Raw genomic sequence first — 22,775 nt, 5'->3', positions numbered from 1 at the left:
GGGAGGGTTTGGCTGGGGGGGCTTTGCTTGGCTCATTGTGCTCTAGCGACTCCTTGTGGCGGGCCAGGCGCCTGCAGGCTGACTCCAGTCGTCAGTTGAACGACACATTGGTGGGCTGGCTTCCAGGTTAAGCGGGCGGATGTTAACAAGCGCCGTTAGGCGGGTCATGTTTTGGAGGAAGCATGACTTGACCTTCGTCTCTCCTGAGCACGTTAGGGAGTTGCAGCGATGAGAGAAGATCGCAATTTGATATCATTGGGGGTAAAATACAACAAATAAAAGGCTCCTGAAGTTTGTAATTTCCATTTTTAAATTTCAGACTTGATTTTCCCTTACGAAAAATGTATTAATCCCTACAAAAAAATGTCAATTAATTATAAAACACATAATAACAAAAATGTCCTGCTGCTGCAGGATTATTTACCTGCTGTAGCAAATTGGTCCAAATTAAGATGCTACATCTGTGCAGACACAGGCTCTTTAAATAATTGGGTTTTCCTCTAAGGATCATGACAGTAAATCTCCACATGGAAAGATATCCACATGGAAAGATACCCTCCTCTATATCTTCCTCCTTCTCTCAGTGGCGATTTTGAAGAGAGTTGAAGGAAAGAGAGAGAAGAAGTGAAGGGCAGATAGAAAGAGAGAGAAAGGCTTACTGAGTGAGTGACCTTGTCAAGGTTCCAGGTCAGGATTAGGTAGCTGTTTCTCTGTGCCAGGAGAATATCTTCCCTCTTCACTGCTCTCTCACTAACACAGCATGACCTTGCTGTCCAGCCACGACCATGATACATTACCAAAGTTCAACTTACTCTGAGTTGTGTAATGTGGCTCAAATTGTGTATGTGTTTGACTAGGTAAGGTGTCTGGGTGTGTTTCTGACACAGTCACACTGACTGTAGCATCTCTCTGTCTCCCCAGTAGGAACACCCCATCTACCCCATCCAGTTACCCCAGCCCTCCACTCTCCCTCTTTCTCTCCCTCCCCCCGGGTAACCGGACCCAGAGTCCCCCGGAGGCCCTTTTTGTGCCTGGAGGAGAGGCTCGGTGCTGGCTCGCCTGCTGACGAGAGAGAGGGTGGTCAGAGAGAGCGGGATGGAGAGAAGGATGAAGATGGGGGAGGAGAGAGAGAGGGTGGTCAGAGAGAGCGGGATGGAGAGAAGGAGGAAGATGGGGGAGGAGAGAGAGAGGGTGGTCAGAGAGAGCGGGATGGAGAGAAGGATGAAGATGGGGGAGGAGAGAGAGAGGGTGGTCAGAGAGAGCGGGATGGAGAGAAGGAGGAAGATGGGGGAGGAGAGAGAGAGGGTGGTCAGAGAGAGCGGGATGGAGAGAAGGATGAAGATGGGGGAGGAGAGAGAGAGGGCGGTCAGAGAGAGCGGGATGGAGAGAAGGAGGAAGATGGGGGAGGAGAGAGAGAGGGTGGTCAGAGAGAGCGGGATGGAGGAAAACTCGCCTCCCTGCGGACCTGGCATCCTTTCACTCCCTCCTCTCTACATTTTCCTCTTCTGTCTCTGCTGCTAACGCCACTTTCTACCACTCTAAACTCCAAGCATCTGCCTCTAACCCTAGGAAGCTCTTTGCTACCTTCTCCTCCCTCCTGAATCCTCCTCCCCCTCCCCCCCCCCTCCTCCCTCTCTGCGGATGACTTCGTCAACCATTTTGAAAAGAAGGTTGACGACATCCGATCCTCGTTTGCTAAGTCAAACGACACTGCTGGTCCTGCTCACACTGCCCTACCCTGTGCTTTGACCTCTTTCTCCCCTCTCTCTCCAGATGAAATCTCGCGTCTTGTGACGGCCGGCCGCCCAACAACCTGCCCACTTGACCCTATCCCCTCCTCTCTTCTCCAGACCATTTCCGGAGACCTTCTCCCCTACCTCACCTCGCTCATCAACGCATCCTTGACCGCTGGCTACGTCCCTTCCGTCTTCAAGAGAGCGAGAGTTGCACCCCTTCTGAAAAAACCTACACTCGATCCCTCCGATGTCAACAACTACAGGCCAGTATCCCTTCTTTCCTTTCTCTCCAAAACTCTTGAACGCGCCGTGCTTGGCCAGCTCTCTTGCTATCTCTCTCAGAATGACCTTCTTGATCCTAATCAGTCAGGTTTCAAGACTGGGCATTCAACTGAGACTGCTCTTCTCTGTGTCACGGAGGCTCTCCGCACTGCTAAAGCTAACTCTCTCTCCTCTGCTCTCATCCTTCTAGACCTATCTGCTGCCTTTGATACCGTGAACCATCAGATCCTCCTCTCCACCCTCTCCGAGCTGGGCATCTCTGGCACCGCGCACGCTTGGATTGCGTCCTACCTGACAGATCGCTCCTACCAGGTGGCGTGGCGAGAATCTGTCTCCGCACCACGTGCTCTCACCACTGGTGTCCCCCAGGGCTCTGTTCTTGGCCCACTCCTATTCTCGCTATACACCAAGTCACTTGGCTCTGTCATATCCTCACATGGTCTCTCATATCATTGCTATGCAGATGACACACAATTAATCTTCTCCTTTCCCCCTTCTGACAACCAGGTGGCGAATCGCATCTCTGCATGTCTGGCAGACATATCAGTGTGGATGACGGATCACCACCTCAAGCTGAACCTCGGCAAGACGGAGCTGCTCTTCCTCCCGGGGAAGGACTGCCCGTTCCATGATCTCGCCATCACGGTTGACAACTCCCTTGTGTCCTCCTCCCAGAGTGCTAAGAGCCTTGGCGTGACCCTGGACAACACCCTGTCGTTCTCCACCAACATCAAGGCGGTGACCCGATCCTGTAGGTTCATGCTCTACAACATTCGCAGAGTACGACCCTGCCTCACACAGGAAGCGGCGCAGGTCCTAATCCAGGCACTTGTCATCTCCCGTCTGGATTACTGCAACTCGCTGTTGGCTGGGCTCCCTGCCTGTGCCATTAAACCCCTACAACTCATCCAGAACGCCGCAGCCCGTCTGGTGTTCAACCTTCCCAAGTTCTCTCACGTCACCCCGCTCCTCCGCTCTCTCCACTGGCTTCCAGTCGAAGCTCGCATCCGCTACAAGACCATGGTGCTTGCCTACGGAGCTGTGAGGGGAACGGCACCTCCGTACCTTCAGGCTCTGATCAGGCCCTACACCCAAACAAGGGCACTCCGTTCATCCACCTCTGGCCTGCTCGCCTCCCTACCTCTGAGGAAGCACAGTTCCCGCTCAGCCCAGTCAAAACTGTTCGCTGCTCTGGCACCCCAATGGTGGAACAAGCTCCCTCACGACGCCAGGACAGCGGAGTCAATCACCACCTTCCGGAGACACCTGAAACCCCACCTCTTCAAGGAATACCTGGGATAGGATAAGGTAATCCTTCTAACCCCCCCCCCTTAAAAGATTTAGATGCACTATTGTAAAGTGGTTGTTCCACTGGATATTATAGGTGAATGCACCAATTTGTAAGTCGCTCTGGATAAGAGCGTCTGCTAAATGACTAAAATGTAAATGTAAAAAATGAGAGAAGGAGGAAGATGGGGGAGGAGAGAGAGAGGGTGGTCAGAGAGAGCGGGATGGAGAGAAGGATGAAGATGGGGGAGGAGAGAGAGAGGGTGGTCAGAGAGAGCGGGATGGAGAGAAGGAGGAAGATGGAGGAGGAGAGAGAGAGGGTGGTCAGAGAGAGCGGGATGGAGAGAAGGAGGAAGATGGGGGAGGAGAGAGAGAGGCGGAGCTGCATCTGTACGCTGTGTCGCCTACGTCTCGGATCTACCTGCACCTGCAAAGCTCCTGGAACAGTTACAGTATAGTGAGTCGTTCACTGTGTGTGTGTGTGTGTGTGTGTGTGTGTGTGTGTGTGTGTGTGTGTGTGTGTGTGCGTGTGTGTGTGTGTGTGTGTGTGTGTGTGTGTGTGTGTGTGTATAATGTTGCAATAACGTGTGTCTATGTTGTTGTTTTTCCTCCAGAGGTTGACGTTGCTGTTGGACCCCCTCTACAGAAGGAGATGCAATGTCATGTTGAACACCTCAACACAGGAACTCCCCCCCCATTAGGTACTTCCTAATACTGTTCCCCAAATCAGATGCTGTTGGTGTTCCCATCAGGGTCATGTTCAGTTGACACGAAACGGAAGAAATCTAGTCAAACTACCTGAATTTGTCCAATAAGAAACGCTTGTTTTGTTGCCCGAATGAAAGACGGCCCTGATTCTGTTCCTCCATCAGGTACTGTTCCCCAGTTGATAGTTTTCCCCATCAGATACTGTTCCAACATGTTGTTCCATGGTCACTCCCCCCCCCCTGTCGGTGTGTAGTTGGGAGCGTACAGCCCACCTGTTCCGCCAGCTGAGTGGTGAGCTGCTTCAGGAGGGCATTAGTCTGGAGAGCCTATATCTGCTCCTCCAGGAGCTCCGCACCGCAGCCCACCGCAGCATCACCCTCAGGAAACTCTTCTGGAGGGTGAGATCGCATGGATCTTTGTGTGTGTGTGTGTGTGTGTGTGTGTGTGTGTGTGTGTGTGTGTGTGTGTGTGTGTGTTTCTGTGACTTTCTGTGTCCTGCTTTCTCCGTACATAGCTGTGTGTGTGTGTGTGTGTGTGTGTGTGTGTGTGTGTGTGTGTGTGTGTGTGTGTGTGTGTGTGTGTGTGTGTGTGTGTGTGTGTGTGTGTGTGTGTGTGTGTGTGTGTGTGTGTTAGTCCAATGACATGTTTCCATTCCTGGTGCGGATGCTGGAAGACTCCCTGCGGAGCTATCAGAGGCCGGAGACCAACACAGCAGACAGCCTACTGCGAGTGACACTATGTGTGTGGGTGTGTGTGAGCACAAAGTTGACAGCCTACTTTGAGTGACTACAGTGATCCTTGGTTAACACCGGGTTAAGACTACCTGTTATCTTTTATAACATCACCTCCGTCACTTGAACAGGTTTAGTAGAGTGCCACTGTGAAACACCTCAGTGTGGATTGACTAAGGAACCCCGCTGGGTTTTCTTTGGAGGGGTTTTAAGCAGCTTTGTCTTTATGCAACTAGATTATGGGTTTAATGTGGATCTCTGTGTCACTACTACACTGTCACGTAGGTCAGGTTAGGTGACAGGTGACAAGTCTCAGTAGCCCCCTCCAGTGGTAAAGAATATAAAGGTTAAACTCCATCATACCTGTTCTCAAAATGGGTTTATCTCTGACCCTAACCCTTTTTGTCTCCTGTGTCCAGGCTGTGTACTCCGATCGCTCAGACCCTGGCCTTGACGTTCAGAGAGACAGAGATCGAGCTGGCTCGACTCAACATGCTTACGGTTAAGCAGTGAGTACACACGCACATTCTCTCCTTCCTTCCCTCTCTTTCTCCCTCCCTGTTTCTCTGTCTCTCTCTCTCTCCCTTGATATCATAGAAGTACAGTATATCTAACAGGAGAGTGTGTTGTCCCTGTCTGCAGAGGTGCCCTGACAGCCAGGCTGTTACCAGAGTTGGTGTGTGAACCAGAGTTCCAGAGCCAGAGCCAGACCCAGGGTTTGAGGAGCGTCTCCCCAGACTCAAGACAGGGCTCGCCCCAACATACAGAGGTGAGTGTGGGCCATGGATATAATTGGTTGGACATAAAAAATGTGCGTGGTTGTATATGTTTATGTTGGGGCTACAGGTTAGCAATGAACCCCGAGTCGGGATTGCTAACAAGGCTGGAAATTCAAAACATCAAAAATCTAATAATTTCAATTTCTCAAACAATCAACTATTTTACACAATTTAAATGATAAACATCTCCTTAATCTAACCACATTGTTCGATTTTCAAAGAGGCTTTACGGCAAAAGCATAAAGTTAGATTATGTTAGGACAGTACATAGCCACAAAAGTACAAACATCCATTTTCAATTCAAGGTCAGGCGTCACCAAAAGCAGAAACCAGCTAGAATTATGCACTAACTTTTGTCAATCTCCATCAGATGACACTCCTAGGACATTATGTTATACAATACATGCATTTTTTGTTCCATCAAGTTCATATTTATATCCAAAAACAGCATTTTACAGTAGCGTGAAATTCAGATTTTTTTCTTCTCTGAAATGCTTCCGGTGAACATAACAAAATTACTATTCGAAAACATTGGTAAATTATAATATTGTCATTCAAAGAATAATATATTATCATCTCGTAATTGCTACCGAATGGCCAGATCTCAAAATAACTTTACTGGGAAATCACATTTTGCAATAAACGGGGTGCTATGCTAAGAACAACAGGCTATGCTATACAGTTAGCATCATCTAAAATCGATAATAACATTGTAAATATCCCCTTACCTTTGATTATCTCCATCAGAAGGCAGGCATCCCAGGTCCGGAAGGCATCCCAGGTCCGGAACAAATGTGGTTTCTTTTGACAAAGTTCATAATTTATGTCCAAATAACACCAAGTACTTAGCGTTCATTATGCTCCCACAAAACGTGGTGGGGGGAGTGTAAAATCACGCCGAAAAGCTAAAAAAACCTAGTAAATAATCTATTTACGTCCGTTCAAACATGTCAAATGTTGTTTAGCATTAATCTTTTGGTCCATTTTTAACGTTAAACATCAGTAATATTTTCACACAACCTATCCTATGTCTAGATAAACAATGATGAAAACTCACGCTTCTCAGATTTATGCGCAGGCGCAAAAAAATGAAGTGATGACATGTCAACTTCCTTGGATTCTAATTTGCTCTCTGTTTATCATAGACGCTTCAAACAACTTTATAAAGATCGTTGACATCTAGTGGAAGCCGTAGGAGTTGCGAAATGAATCCTTTCTCACTATGGTATCTATAAAACAATGACACTAAATAGTACAGTCACAAAATTCACATTTTTTTTTAAATCTATTTTTCACAGGTTTTTGCCTGCAATATGAGTTTTGTTATACTTACAGACACCATTCAAACTGTTTTAGAAAATTCAGAGTGTTTTCTATCCGAATGTGTTAATAATATGCATATCCTAGCTTCTGAGTTGGTGTAGGAGGCAGTTAAAAATGGGCACATATTTTTTTCAAAATGTCTCAATACTGCCCCCGAGCCCCAACAGGTTTTATTAAGATCCCCATTAGCTGTAGCAAAATTAGCAGCTACTCTTCCTGGGGTCCACACAAAACATGAAACATAATACAGAATGACATAATACAGAACATCATTAGACAAGGACAGAACTACATACATTTTTTTTAAAGGCACACGTAGCCTACATATCAATGCATACACACAAACTGTCTAGGTCAAATAGGGGGGAGTTGTTGTGTTGCTTTATCTGTTTTTTGAAACCAGGTTTGCTGTTTATTTGAGCAATATGAGATGGAAGGAAGTTCCATGCAATAAGGGCTCTATATAATACTGTATGCTGTCTTGAATTTGTTCTGGATTTGGGGACTGTGAAAAGACCCCTGGTGGCATGTCTGGTGGGATAAGTGTGTGTCAGAGCTGTGTGTAAGTTGACTATGCAAACAATTTGGGATTTTCAACACATTAATGTTTCTTATTAAAAGAAGTGATGCAGTCAGTCTCTCCTCAACTCTTAGCCTAGAGAGACTAGCATGCATAGTATTTATATCAGCCCTCTGATTGCATCTTAACTAGGTATTTTCTTGAAGCACTGGACCACACGACTGGACAATAATCAGGATTAGACAAAACTAGAGCCTGCAGAACTTGCTTTTTGGAGTGTTGTGTCAAAAAAGCAGAGCATCTCTTTATTACGGCTATACCTCTCCCCATCATTACAACCATTGAATCTATATGTTTTGACCATGACAGTTTACAATCTAAGGTAACGCCAAGTAATTTAGTCTCCTCAACTTGTTCAACCGCCACACCATTCATTACCAGATTCAGCTGAGGTCTAGCACTTAAGGAATGATTTGTACCAAATACAATGCTCTTAGTTTTAGAGATGTTCAGGACCAGTTTATTACTGGCCACCCATTCCAAAACAGACTTTACATGTTTGACATTAGAGAAGCTTCCATTAAAAACCATTTGAGTTCTATTAGATAGATAGCTCTGAATCCACATTATGGCAGAGATTGAAAAGCCATAGCACATACATTTATTTCAACAAGAGGTTATAACCAATAATATCAAAGGCCGCACTGAAATCTAACAGTACAGCTCCCACAATCTTCTTCTTAACGATTTCTTTCAACCAATCATCAGTCATTTGTGTCAGTGCAGTACATGTTGAGTGCCCTTCTCTATAAGCATGCTGAAAGTCTGTTGTTAATTTGTTTACAGAGAAATAGCACCATATTTAGTCAAACACCATTTTTTCCAACAGTTTGCTAAGAGCCGGCAGCAAGCTTATAGGTCTGCTGTTAGAACCAGTAAAGGCCGCTTTACTATTCTTGGGTAGCGGAATTAATTTGGCTTCCTTCCAGGCCTGAGGACAAAGACTTCCCTCTAGGTTCAGATTAAAAATATGACAGATATGAGTGGCTATAGTCAGCTACCATCCTCAGGAGCTTTCCATCTAAGTTGTCAATGCCAGGAGGTTTGTCATTATTGATCATAACAATCATTTTTCCACCTCTCCCACACTAACTTTACAAAATTCAAACTTGCAATGCTTTTCTATAATTATTTGTTTTCTTATGCATGAATACAATTGCTCACTGTTTGTCGTGGGCATTTCCTGCCTAAGTTTGCCCACTTTGCCAAAGAAATAATCATTAAAATAATTGGCAACATCAAATGGTTTTGTGATGAATAAGCCATCTGATTCAATGAAAGATGGAGTTGAATTTGTCTTTCTGCCCATACTTTCATTTAAAGTACTCAAGTGTTTTCCCATCAATCTTTAAATCATTGATCTTGGCTTCATAATAGCGTTTCTTCTTCTTTTTGTTGAGTTTAGTCACACAATTTCTCAATTTGCAGTAAGTAAGCCAGTCAGATATACAGCCAGACTTATTAGCCACTCCTTTTGCCCCATCTCTTTCAACCATACAGTTTTTCAATTCCTCATCAATCCATGGAGCCTTTACAGTCAGTTTCTTAACAAGTGCATGTTTATCAATAATTGAAAGAAGCAATTTCATAAATGCATCAGGTGCAGTGTCTGGATGCTCCTCATTAATCACATCAGAGGAACAAATATTTTTAACATCATCCACATAAGTCACAGCGAAATCTTTTGTGTAATCTCATATACTATTTTAGGCCCAGCTGTTGGCACTTTGGCTTTCCTGGATATAGCCACTATATTGTGATCACTGCATCCAATGGGTACGGATATAGCTTTAGAACAAAGTTCTACAGCATTAGTAAAGATGTGATTAATACATGTGGATGATCTTGTTCCTGTAGTGTTTGTAAACACCCTGGTAGGTTGATTAATAACCCGAACCAGATTACAGGCTCTGGTTACAGTAAGAAGCTTCCTCTTGAGGGGACAGCTTGATGAAAAACAGTCAATATTCAGGTCCCAAAGAAAGTAGACCTCTCTGTTTACTTCACATACACTATCAAGCGTTTCACACATATTATTTAGATACTGACTGCTAGCACTTGGTGGCCTATAGCAACACCCCAGAAGAAAAGGCTTTAGATGTGCCAAGTGAACCTGCAACCACAACACTTCAATAACATTTGACATAAGATATTCTCTCAGCATCGCAGGGATATGGCTCTGAATATATAGAGCAACACCTCCCCCATAAGCATTTCTGTCTCTTCTATAAATGTTATATCCTTGTATTGCTACTCATGTATCATCAAATGAATTATCTAAGTGAGACTCAGAAATGTCTAATATATGAATGTTATCTGATGTTAGCAAGCTATTGATTTCATGAACCTTATTTCTAAGGCTACATATATTAATATGGGCTATTTTCAGCCCTTTCCTGGTTAGCTTATCAGAGATAGACATAATACTGAAAAAAATATATACATTCAGCAGTTCATTAATCAATTGGTGTGTGTGTGTGTGTGTGTCTCTGTGTGTGTGTGTGTGTGTGTGTGTGTGTGTGTGTGTGTGTGTGTGTGTGTGTGTGTGTGTGTGTGTGTGTGTGTGTGTGTGTGTGTGTGTGTGTGTGGTGTGTGTGTGTGTGTGCTGCGGAGTTGAAGCTACGAACCCATAGGCTTGGCTCTCTTATCCCTTCAAGGCTTCTGGGAGGGAGGGTGGACAATGAGCCTGTCATAGTGGATGTAAGCAATGTCCCCACATGCTCTGGCAGCTTTCATGGCTGGGATCAGTTCTTTCCTCTTCTGGTGCACAGCTTCAGGATAGGCCTCGTTGAGGAAGATATACGTTCCTCTTAAGTTCTTGGCTCTTTCCAGAACAGCTACCTTGTCCTTGAACCTCAGGAACTTGACCACTATCAGCCTGGGCCTGTCACCTGGGCCGGTGGTGGGTTTTCCAGTCCTGTGGGCGCGCTCCACCTCAATCTTCCTGTGGTCCATCTTCATTTTCTCAGAAATAATTTTCCTCACTTTGTCCTCAGACTGCATCCAGGTCTCATGTGGAGATTCTGCAATTCCGTCCACAACCATGTTGTTTCACCTCGATTGTCCCTCGAGATAGTCTGATTTATCTGTCATTGTTATCATGGATTCACACACAGAACTGATGACCTCTCTCAATGACTTACAGATTGCTGTCATCTTGCCATTCTCCTGTTTCATCTCGTCGAGCTCACCCTCGGAGAACCGCAAACTGTTCTTCAGGTCCTGGACCTCTCTGGTCAGGTCGTCCATTCTTTTATTAGTAGAATCCACCAGTATTTGGACAAAACACTTGAAGCTATTTTCTTGTTGTTGTAACAACTTCTTGCAGGTCTCTTTATATTAGTTTAAAAGATCCTTCATGTGTGATGGAGAGACATCAACGGTACTCAACGGTACTCCCGCCGGCTTTGGTTTTTGTCATGGTAGCTAGCAATGTAGGTTACACTATTACTCCTCGCAGTTCCAGACAGGGCAGGTCACGGGGAAATTTGAAAACAACAAACAGCAGGGATCTATAAACCCGGGACAATCCGCAGTCCCAGCCACAATGGCTAACCTCGTCACGGGCTAGCTTGATATGCAGCTAGGCTAGCTGCGACACCAAATAGCTCCTCTGACCCGTCCTTGGTTGGCAGGATCACTTGAAAGAGACAAGCAGTCCCAGCAACTGATCCAAACAAAGAAGCTAGCTAGCTAGCTACCAATAACTTGTGTAATAGGAATAGGAATCAGTGTACACGGCCCTTGAACATCCAGTCTGATGTCTAACACTATCAACAGATGAGAGGACAATCCATAACGTTCAAGTCTAGTGACTATCAACCCACATCTTGCACAAACAGAACACTGGGAATCATGTGTATTACAGAAAGGGAAAATATATAAAAATGCAAAGCATTGCGTTAATCACTCCACATTAAATATGAACTTTATTCGTCTCAAATATTCCCTATACAACTTGTCTATCAGCTGCAGGGCCTGTTAGAGGAGAACCTGGATGCTCTCTGCTGTTTGAACTGGTGGTGCTCTGTCAGGAGGTGAGTGCCCATCACAGCAGGCAATGGAAAGAAACTCCCACACCCTAAGCATGCTAATATACTGTATACCAATATACTATATTAACTGTACAGTATGTAGCCTGATGGACTCTGTTTCTACAGGCCAGCCGAACTCCATCTCTAGAGCATTTCCTGACTGTAGGCTGGATCCTGAAAATACTGCAGCCTCCTCCCTCTTTAGTAATGCCTCTACTTATTTGAATTAATAAACACTTAAATTATATTATACTTTGTCTGATTAGCTGAATCTCCCTCTGTCAACTGTCTCATGGTTAGTGTCCCCCTGTATCTCTCTTTCTCTCCACAGCTGTTGTTTGTGGGGTACCAGGCTCGGCAGGTGGTAGTGGTCCTGTCTGGGTCCCAGGCCCCTCTCAGCCCGTCCCAGGCTGCTCTGTTGTTCCAGCGCTGTAGGGTTGTGCTTGACTGTCTGAAGTACAGCTCCCACCTGGGCCAGCACCTCCGCACAGAGTACAGAGAGGAGTTCAGGTGAGAGGTAGAATCAGTCAAACATGGTTCCAGTTCCCCTACCTTAGAATTCTTTATATACACTGCTCAAAAAAATAAAGGGAACACTTAAACAACACAATGTAACTCCAAGTCAATCACACTTCTGTGAAATCAAACTGTCCACTTAGGAAGCAACACTGATTGACAATAAATTTCACATGCTGTTGTGCAAATGGAATAGACAACAGGTGGAAATTATAGGCAATCAGCAAGACACCCCCAATAAAGAAGTGGTTCTGCAGGTGGTAACCACAGACCACTTCTCAGTTCCTATGCTTCCTGGCTGATGTTTTGGTCACTTTTGAATGCCGGCGGTGCTTTCACTCTAGTGGTAGCATGAGACGGAGTCTACAACCCACACAAGTGGCTCAGGTAGTGCAGCTCATCCAGGATGGCACATCAATGCGAGCTGTGGCAAGAAGGTTTGCTGTGTCTGTCAGCGTAGTGTCCAGAGCATGGAGGCGCTACCAGGAGACAGGCCAGTACATCAGGAGACGTGGAGGAGGCCGTAGGAGGGCAACAACCCAGCAGCAGGACCGCTACCTCCGCCTTTGTGCAAGGAGGAGCAGGAGAAGCACTGCCAGAGCCCTGCAAAATGACCTCCAGCAGGCCACAAATGTGCATGTGTCTGCTCAAACGGTCAGAAACAGACTCCATGAGGGTGGTATGAGGGCCCGACGTCCACAGGTGGGGGTTGTGCTTACAGCCCAACACCGTGCAGGACGTTTGGCATTTGCCAGAGAACACCAAGATTGGCAAATTCGCCACTGCCGCCCTGTGCTCTTCACAGATGAAAGGAGGTTCACACTGAGCACGTGACAGACGTGACAGAGTCTGGAGATGCCGTGGAGAACGTTCTGCTGCCTGCAACATCCTCCAGCATGACCGGTTCGGCGGTGGGTCAGTCATGGTGTGGGGTGGCATTTCTTTGGGGGGCCGCACAGCACTCCATGTGCTCGCCAGAGGTAGCCTGACTGCCATTGGGTACCGAGATGAGATCCTCAGACCCCTTGTGAGACCATATGCTGGTGCGGTTGGCCCTGGGTTCCTCAAAATGCAAGACAATGCTAGACCTCATGTGGCTGGAGTGTGTCAGCAGTTCCTGCAAGAGGAAGGCATTGATGCTATGGACTGTCCCGCCCGTTCCCCAGACCTGAATCCAATTGAGCACATCTGGGACATCATGTCTCGCTCCATCCACCAACGCCACGTTGCACCACAGACTGTCCAGGAGTTGGCGGATGCTTTAGTCCAGGTCTGGGAGGAGATCCCTCAGGAGACCATCCTCCACCTCATCAGGAGCATGCCCAGGCGTTGTAGGGAGGTCAAACAGGCACGTGTAGGCCTCACATAATACTGAGCCCCATTTTGATTTGTTTTAAGGACATTACATCAAAGTTGGATCAGCCTGTAGTGTGGTTTTCCACTTTAATTTTGAGTGTGACTCCAAATCCAGACCTCCATGGGTTGATAAATTGGATTTCCATTGATTATTTTTGTGTGATTTTGTTGTCAGCACATTCAACTATGTAAAGAAAAAAGTATTTAATAAGATTATTTCTTTCATTCAGATCTAGGATGTGTTGTTTAAGTGTTCCCTTTGTTTTTTTGAGCAGTATATATATATATATATATATATATATATATATATATATATATATATATATATATATATATATATATATATATATATATATATACACACTACCGTTCAAAAGTTTGGGGTCACTTAGAAATGTCCTTGTTTTTGAAAAAAAAATGTGTCCATTAAAATAACATCAAATTGATCAGAAATACACTGTAGACATTGTTAATGTTGTAAATGACTATTGTAGCTTGAAACGGCAGATTTTTTATGGAATATCTACATAGGCGTACAGAGGCCCATTATCAGCAACCATCACTCCTGTGTTCTAATGGCACTTGTGGACGGCTCCTCTACTCCTAGTCATACCATTTCTCCCACTGCGGCATGCGCCACCTCTCTCCTAGCTTCGGGGATTCTATATCGCCTTAAACGTACTTTGGCCCCGGGGTCTGTCATGATATGGTGCTGGATCAGGTTAGTGCTACCCGGAATGGGCGAGAAAACTCTCTGGCTCTGTCTGACCAACGGCGTTAGGTCCTGTTTCTGTTGCTGTATTAATTTAGTTCTCATAGGGACTTCCACTGGCGCAGCCTCGTCCTTCCCCTTTCCCCCATATAACACGTGCACCTCCCTCTCATGGTACAACTTCAACAGGTTGACGTGGTAAATCTGCATGGCTCGGCACCGCCCGGGCTGCCTAACCCGATAGAGCAGGTGTCCCCGGTGACCTAACACCTCATAGGGACCCTGTCATTGTGCTAGGAGTTTATGTTGCGGCATTGGCACTAACAGGAGGACCTTGTGCCCTGTTTTGAAAGTGCGGGGTTAGGCTGTCCAATTGTAGGATTGTGCCTGTGCAGCCATGCTCGCCCCATGTGTTTGTTAACCACTGGCCATATAGCGGCCATCCTATCCTGCATAAGGACTATATAATCAATGAACGAGCGGTAGGGACATGGTTGGTTCTCCCAGGCTTCTTTTGCTAAATCCAAAATGCCTCTGCATGGTTGCCTGTACAACAATTCGAAGGGGGAGAACCCAGTTGAGGCTTGAGGCACTTCGCGCAGGCAAACATAAGGTGGGGTAACAGCATGTCCCATGTTTTCCGTCCTTATCGACTACGCATCTTAACATGCTCTTGATGGTTTTATTAAGCCTCTCGCACAGTCCGTTTGTCTGGGGGTGATAAACACTCGTTCTAATCGGCTCTACACTGTATGGCTTACACAGGTCTTTCATGAGCCGCGACATAAAGGGAATGCCTTGATCTGTCAAAATAGTCGAGGGTAATCCTTCTCGCAAAAACAACATGAACAGCTCATTGGCTATGCCTTTCATTGCCATGGTGCGTAATGGAATAGCCTTGGGATATTTGGTCGCATAGTCCACTGCTATGAGGATGTATTGGTGTCCTCGGAATGATCGTGGCAGCGGCCCCATTAGGTCCATGGCAATACGTTCGAATGGTGTTTCTATAATGGGAAGACGTGTCAGGGGATTGCAAAAATGGGCCTTCGGGCCGTACATTGACACCTATCGCATGACCTGCAATATTTGGCTACATCTCTGGTCACCCCCGGGCCAGTAGAACCGGGTTAGTACCCTCTCAGCCATTTTCTCCCATCCTAAATGTCCGCCTAAGACTTTCTTTCCCCGGAGTTTATGGGGGGCAACCAGGTTATGTGCCAGGCCCATGCGACGCTGCGAGCGCCTCTTCTCTTGTCAGCCCCTCTCATGCTTCTCCGCATTGGCCCACAAATGGTTGAAGAGTGGGCAGTCTCGGCCAAGGAGACTTTGCCCATCACCATAGTGACCTTTCCCACGGTGTGGTCATCTTTACTCGCCATGTATGCATGATACCTTCACTTCGCCTTCGAGCACTGTCCAGTCGTCCTGTATATCCCTTTGGCTGAGGGAGACCACGCTGCCGGAGTCCAGGAATGCAAATGTTTCCGTTCCGTTCTCACCGGAACACGCCGGGCGGGGCCGTCTCTGCCTGTCAGCAGGGTGCTTGATGAGGAATGTCCCTTGCCTGGGAGGGGCCGGGGCTCAGGTTAGGGGACTCAGTAGGTATGGGCTCATCCATTTTTGGGCAGTGCCGTGCGATGTGTCCTAGGGCTTGACATTTAAAACACCGGATTGTGCGGGAATAGGTTTGTGTCTCTTTCTCTCCCTTTCTGGTGGCAGCTTCTCTCTCTTCCTCTCCACTCGTAGTAGGACTTCTCGTGCCAGCTTTCCATGCCTACCGGCCTCTACAAGGGACTATGTAGCCCTTATTAGGCTCTGCGGCGCTCTCAAGCACTTGTCAACCGTGATTGTCTACAGTAGTTCGCTACGGACCGGGCAGACCCCAGCCAGCCTTTCACTAGGTGGACTAACTGGAACACTTTTCCTCTGGGTGATTCACCATCCCTGTAGGTCCATCTGTGGAACCTCTGGGTTCTCTCGCGAGGGTTCAGATTATACCGAGACAACACCTGTGCATTCAACTTGCAGTAGTCCAGCTCAGCTTCTTCGGCCAGGTTGTAATACGTTGCCTGTGCAGGCCCTGATAGCATGGGCGAGATCAGCCCTGCCCACTCTCCTTCAGGCCACCCTTCTCGCCTGGCCGTCCGTTCAAAGGCCATGAAATATGCCTCGATGTCATCCTCCGTGCTCATCCGTGGGACCAGGCTGTTCACGCTCGGCGTGGCTCTCCTGGTGACAGGTCTCTCCCGTGCCAGGTCCTGTTGGATTGCAGCCAGTGTTTGCGCCTGTTGTACACCGCATGCCGCTACCTGGGCCAGAATGGCCTCGCTCATCTTCTGCACTTCGCCTCATCTCTGCTATGGGGGGAGGGGGATTTGATCCGTCTCAGCTACTTGCCCGCATTCTCCACCAACGTGAAAGGCCGTACCTATTCACTGTCAAAATCCTAAGCGGGACAGCACAAAATGAGACGCAGAGACGTGACTTCAATAAAAAAAGGAAACTGTATTGTGAGTTTTTCTTTCAACTCTCCCCGGGGCAGTACAAACAAAAGCCAGGGTAATGGCTATCCAAACAACAACAAAAAACAATCAGTTGGTACTAAATGCAAAACCAACAGCTTGATCCGAACATATAATCATAGTGTTGTGGAATTCACCATAGCCTCCGGCTCCTAATCCCTCTGCCCCTTCAGTCCGGTCCTTTAAGAGAGCACAAACAAAATTAGTCAATTGACCTCAGGTGAGCTCATCAGTAGTGGCTGTACTGTGGCCCACCTCCAGGAGAGGGCGCAGTCAGACCACTTGATCCGGCTGATCCCTCACAGTGTGAGTATGTATATGTACAGTATATATATCATTTCAGTCAATTGGAGGTGTACCTGTGGATGCATTTCAAGGCCTACCTTCAAACTCAGTGTCTCTTTGCTTGACATCATGGGAAAATCAAAAGAAATCAGCCAAGACCTCCACAAGTCTGGTTCATCCTTGGGAGCAATTTCCAAACTCCTGAAGGTACCACGTTCATCTGTACAAACAATAGTACGCAAGTATAAACACCATGGGACCACGCAGCCGTCATACCGCTCAGGAAGGAGACGCGTTCTGTCTCCTAGAGATGAACGTACTTTGGTGTGAAAAGTGCAAATCAATCCCAGAACAAAAGCAAAGGACCTTGTGAAGATGCTGGAGGAAACAGCTACAAAAGTATCTATATCCACAGTAAAACGAGTCCTATATCGACATAACCTGAAAGGCCGCTCAGCAAGGAAGAAGCCACTGCTCCAAAACCGCCATAAAAAAGCCAGACTACGGTTTGCAACTGCACATGGGGACAAAGATCATACATTTTGGAGAAATGTCCTCTGGTCTGATGAAACAAAAATAGAACTGTTTGGTCATAATGACCATCGTTATGTTTGGAGGAAAAAGGTGGAGGCTTGCAAGCCGAAGAACACCATCCCAAACATGAAGCACGGGGGTGGCAGCATCATGTTGTGGGGGGTGCTTTGCTGCAGGAGGGACTGGTGCACTTCACAAAATAGATGGCATCATGAGGCAGGAAAATTATGTGGATATATTGAGGCAACATCTCAAGACATCAGTCAAGAAGTTAAAGCTTGGTCGCAAATGAGTCTTCCAAATGCATAATGACCCCAAGCATACTTCCAAAGTTGTGGCAAAATGGCTTAAGGACAACAAAGTCAAGGTATTGGAATGGCCATCACAAAGCCCTGACCTCGATCCCATAGAAAATTTGTGGGCAGAACTGAAAAAGCATGTGCGAGCAAGGAGGCCTACAAACCTGTCTCAGTTACACCAGCTCTGTCAGGAGGAATGGGCCAAAATTCACCCAACTTATTGTGGGAAGCTTGTGGAAGGCTACCCGAAACATTTGACCCAAGTTAAACAATTTAAAGGCAATGCTACCAAATACTAATTGAGAGTATGTAAATTCTGACCCACTGGGAAGGTGATGAAATAAGTAAAAGCTGAAATGAATCATTCTCTCTACTATTATTCTGACATTTCAAATTCTTAAAATAAAGTGGTGATCCTAACTGACCTAAGACAGGGATGTTTTACTAGGATTAAATGTCAGGAATTGTGAAAAACTGAGTTTAAATGTATTTGGCTAAGGTGTATGTAAACTTCCGACTTCAACTGTATGTATGTATGTATGTATGTATGTATGTATGTATGTATGTATGTATGTATGTATGTATGTATGTATGTATGTATGTATGTATGTATGTATGTATGTATTATATATCTATATATATATATATATATATATAATCTGGCACTGTCCAGCTCAAGGGTAATGGTATTGCATACACTGTATACACTATACTGCACTGTCCAGCTCAAGGGTAATGGTATTGCTTATATCTTCCATCTGGTATGGTATTCTCTTGTAGGTAATATGTGAAGCTGCCCTGTGTAGAGGAGAAGTTGCCCCCCCGACTACCCCATCAGCGATCCCGCTCTGCGCCTCTCTGCTGGGACTTATCATACAGAATTCCAGACCACATACACAACATGCATTTCTTTGATTCATAGACAGACGTACTTATTCTCATATGTTTTTAGAATAATACTGTATATCAGGGTTTCTTAAACTATGGGTCGGGACCCAAAGTGGGCCCTGTGCCTGTGGGTAGTGAGATATGGGAATACATCTACAATCACACTGTATTTCTTAATTTGGGTCATTGGAGGACGATTTGGGTCACAGAGGATGGTCAACTGGACATATACTCTATAAAACACTCTCACAGTCATAGGGACAAGACATTGCTCTGGGAAAGTGTGCCTTTGTCTGAGTGGTGTGTGGTTTCTGAAGGACCTTAGACGTTTCCCTCCTGTGTGGGTACAATACTGTACATACTTGTATTTATGTCTTTGCACCTGGTGAGAGGTACGATGCGAGGCATCTCCCTCTTCTCTTCTCTCCTTCACACGGCCTTGTTCTCAGGTTAACTGTCATGTAATGGCAGTCAGAATTGTCAGATTGGTTGTAATAAAATGAATGAATTTAATCAAGGTACTGCACATATCACTTTCTAGGATATTCAGCTTACACTAGAAATTAATAAAAATGCCACTTGTTGAGCAAAAGGCATGTTCCACAGACTTATTACTGTAGTAAATTATATAGGCCTACTGATTTGTAAGACCATGTGTGCAGTATTTACTTAGACACATTATCTATTCGTTTTGATTCAGAGTTTAATGCATTTATTTAGATTTTATTGTGTATCATCATCTGAGTACTCTCTGTGAGCGAAGGATTGTAACCAAAGGTTTTCTAGAGCTCGACCTTGTTAAATGGCCTAAAATAAAGACACTATCCAGCTCTATTGTTTATATCTTGTGTCGTCCAGCTTCGCGGGAGACAACATCCATACTATTTGGAAATAAAACCTATATGTTATGTAATGTCCCCCACATATATAATACTTTATCATCAACTTAAACATTTTTATTTTAAAGTATTTGATCCAGCCCCCAGTATAAGCGGAACTGTCTGTTGCCTTCTACAATGAATCACGGACCTATATTAGCGACGGACCGGAAGCAGCGTGCACTGAAGGATTTCGGTTACTGCATCATGTAAGTTGAATTAACTTACTGTATGTCCTTAGATATCAATGATGATAAACAACAAGCATGCTAACATTTTGTAGGACAATTGTACTTTTTATGGCAGTTTATGTCTCGGCCCTATTATTATCAACTGATGTAGCGAGCTAGCTGGGCATGACTAACATCAGTAGAGGTTACAATGTAACGTTAGCAAGCCATTTACACATGGTTATAATGCGATACAATTGATCTTTATGGAGATAATGTAAGTTAGCTAGACCTATTTCAAGCAGCAGTCGGTAGGATACTATTATTGTCTTCGATTGTAGCTAGCTAGCTAGGTATTTGAAGAATGATAGCTAGCTACCCAAATATGACAGGTGTGACTATAGAAGAAAGACAATATTTCCATGTAACTTGCTGGCTGTTAGTCGTGATTAAAGCTCTAACTAATGCTCATAGCCTCATCTTGAGATGAAGTCAACTCGATACTCTTTCTTACAGTCTGGCTACTTTACTATCATAAAGTCCGTCCAGCAAACAAAGAGGATGTTGAGAAACGGAGCAGCACAGGTAAGTGTGCAACACAAATACTCCAGCTGTTCCCCCTTAATCGCTAGTCTACTGTACTTTTGTGGCTGTGGCTCCTTGGCTGACTGTAGTGTGTCTTTCTGCCTCTTCCCTGCAGGTTTTCAGACAGCTAGTCAGACACCAGTCTACAGACACCAGCCTGATCTTGGAGAGATGTGAGTATAGACCGTCAGGGAACTTTCTCAGGTTTCTTATCTATCAAACACGAACAGCCCAGACCAGCTGATGTCTGTCCGCTCCTCTGTCTTCCCCCATTAGCTTTGACGTGTGCCCTCCTCTTTGCCCCCCCCCCCCCCCCCCCACACACACACAGCGATTAACCGTGTTCAGCTGCTGGGCCGCGTGGGGCAGGACCCTGTCATGAGACAGGTGGAGGGACGGAACCCCGTTACCATCTTCTCCATGGCAACCAACGAGATGTGGCGCTCTGGGGACGTGGAGACGTCCCCCGCTGGAGATGTCAGCCAGAAGACGACGTGGCATCGTGTGTCAATCTTCAAGCCTGGTCTGAGGGATGTGGCCTACCAGCATGTCAAGAAAGGGTATGTTTTTCCACTCTGTGTCACCCTGTATACTGTGGGTTGTCAATTTCTCAGACTTAGTTTCTATTTCTCTGGGGACTAGGAGCCTGATAAGTAAAACCTGTTTTCTGTCTCATCTTATTTCTAGAAGTATCATCTGTGTTTACTGCAAATGTAACAGTGTAGGTTCCGTCCCTCTCTTCGCCCCAACCTGGGCTCGAACCAGGGACCCTTGCACACATCAACAACTGACACCCCACGAAGCATCGTTACCCATCGCGCCACAAAAGCCGTTTCCCCTTGCAACTTTAGGGGAAACCCTACTTCAAGTCTCAGAGCGAGTGACGTCACTGATTGAAACGCTATTAGCGCGCACCACCGCTAACTAACTAGCCATTTCACATCGGTTACACAAAGACAACTGGTCTTATAACAATCCGCAGAAAACATATCAGTAACGCATTCCGTGGTTCTGTGTGCCCCTGTTCTAGGTCGAGGGTTCTGGTGGAGGGGAAGTTGGATTACGGGGAGTACGTAGACAAGAACAACGTCAGACGCCAGGCTACCACCATCATCGCAGGTGAGAGAGGGGAACACACACTCAGACACATTTCACATTCACTGGCATTTTATATTTTCATAACAATAACTAAAATGTCATTATTTTCCCTTTTACAGACAACATTATATTTTTAAGCGACAACATTCGAGGGAGGGATCAATGAGGGGAAGTGGCGATCTTCATCTAGGAGGAAGACTTAAAGCTCTTTCTGTGTAGCTACTCTATTGTCTATATATTAACTGACTGTGGAAGAAGCCGTGTGACTGCTATCTAAATGGGACAGAACACAGTGTAACACCTCTCTGTTGACTGTAGAGAATGATAAAGGACTATCTGTCCCATTATGACGTCAGTGAGCATACGGGCAGTGCCATTGAGGCCATCTCCATTTTGAAGTAGTCCATTTTCTTACACTTCTTCTGTGAGTTGGTAAACAAACTGAAATGATTCATACTGCCAACTGGAATGTGTTGTTTGAACAAGTATAAAGCCAAGGTTGGTGATTTACTGTCACCTGCAGTTATGGAATGTTCGGTCGCGAGTATAATTCATTGGCTGATGCCCTGGATGGAATTCTGTGATCCTTCCTTAACCCATAGGAGGTACCACCCAGTTGACTACTTCAAAATGGTGAAAGTCCTCAATGGCACTGCCCATGCTAAAACATGCTTATGGTTACTAAAGTCCTCTCATTCTTTGAGCGCGCAAGAGTATACCTAAACATGGGGTCACATGTATGTATTCTATCCCCCAAAATGTTTGTTACTACTGTATAATCTTAGTTTACGACCATTTGCGCTACTCTTGTTGGAGTACTACTAATGGAACTGCGGTTCAAAGCAGAGCGAAAGGATCAGGCCTTAAAGGTGAGGAGTTAGTTGTTTTCCCAGAGAAGCCAAATAACAGATGAGAGAAATAAATGGGTGATGTGTGATTGACTCTCATCCACATAATGCTGTACCCAAAACTAGGATTATGTGCCAGTTTCATATAGAATGTTATACCACCTGTTTTCTTCTCAGCATGTCTTTCTGTTCTATTTTAAAGATAGATTGAAACTTGTAACTATTTGTTTAGTTTTGGTTTCATTCCACCTTGAACAGTTGTTTTTCCCTTCTTGAAATCACCAGATTCTCAATTCTGTCTGGGCAAAATTTGTACTCATGTTGTTTAATGTACTTGTATGTATCATGTAGGTACAATATACATTTTTTTCTAGTACTTTTGCCTCTTAATTTCAATATCCACACATTAGTGAAATATGTTTCTTAGCAGAATGTCCTCTTTGACCTGTTCCTTGGCAGACCACTCTGGAGTTGCAGAAAAAGTTATTGCAAGTTATTGCAGCAGAAAGTTGGCTACTCAAGCACATATATATTTTTTAATGCTTTAACTTGATTGGTTGATTTGCATTCCAGGGAGGCAGTGTTTAGAATAAAGAATTCTTGTCTTTCTCTGATTTGTTA

General features: G+C 45.5%; 1 protein-coding gene and 1 pseudogene across 1 annotated transcript; both read left to right on the top strand.

Moving 5' to 3' along the window:
- Positions 1-18,602, top strand: part of LOC106609166 (uncharacterized protein C12orf56-like) — a 30,453-nt pseudogene extending 11,851 nt beyond the window's left edge.
- Positions 18,603-19,582: 980 nt separating this feature from the next.
- LOC106609216 (single-stranded DNA-binding protein, mitochondrial) lies at positions 19,583-21,721 on the top strand. Its single transcript, XM_014207743.3, has 6 exons — positions 19,583-19,662; positions 20,140-20,208; positions 20,324-20,381; positions 20,540-20,768; positions 21,239-21,327; positions 21,426-21,721. The coding sequence occupies exons 2-6, from the start codon at positions 20,185-20,187 to the stop codon at positions 21,470-21,472; spliced, it is 447 nt and encodes a 148-aa protein (XP_014063218.1). The 5' UTR covers positions 19,583-19,662; positions 20,140-20,184; the 3' UTR covers positions 21,473-21,721.
- The last annotated feature ends 1,054 nt before the right edge of the window (positions 21,722-22,775 follow it).

This window comes from Salmo salar, chromosome 07, assembly GCF_965601325.2.
Source record: "Salmo salar chromosome 07, fSalSal1, whole genome shotgun sequence".
Classification (NCBI taxonomy): Eukaryota; Metazoa; Chordata; class Actinopteri; order Salmoniformes; family Salmonidae; genus Salmo; species Salmo salar.
This window is presented reverse-complemented; position numbering and strand designations above follow the sequence as displayed.

Coding starts and splice junctions, on each gene's coding strand:
- LOC106609216 (XM_014207743.3), top strand. CDS start 20,185: ATGTTGAGAAACGGAGCAGCACAG. Junction 20,209..20,323: donor TGAGAAACGGAGCAGCACAG/GTAAGTGTGCAA, acceptor TCTTCCCTGCAG/GTTTTCAGACAGCTAGTCAG. Junction 21,328..21,425: donor GGCTACCACCATCATCGCAG/GTGAGAGAGGGG, acceptor TCCCTTTTACAG/ACAACATTATATTTTTAAGC.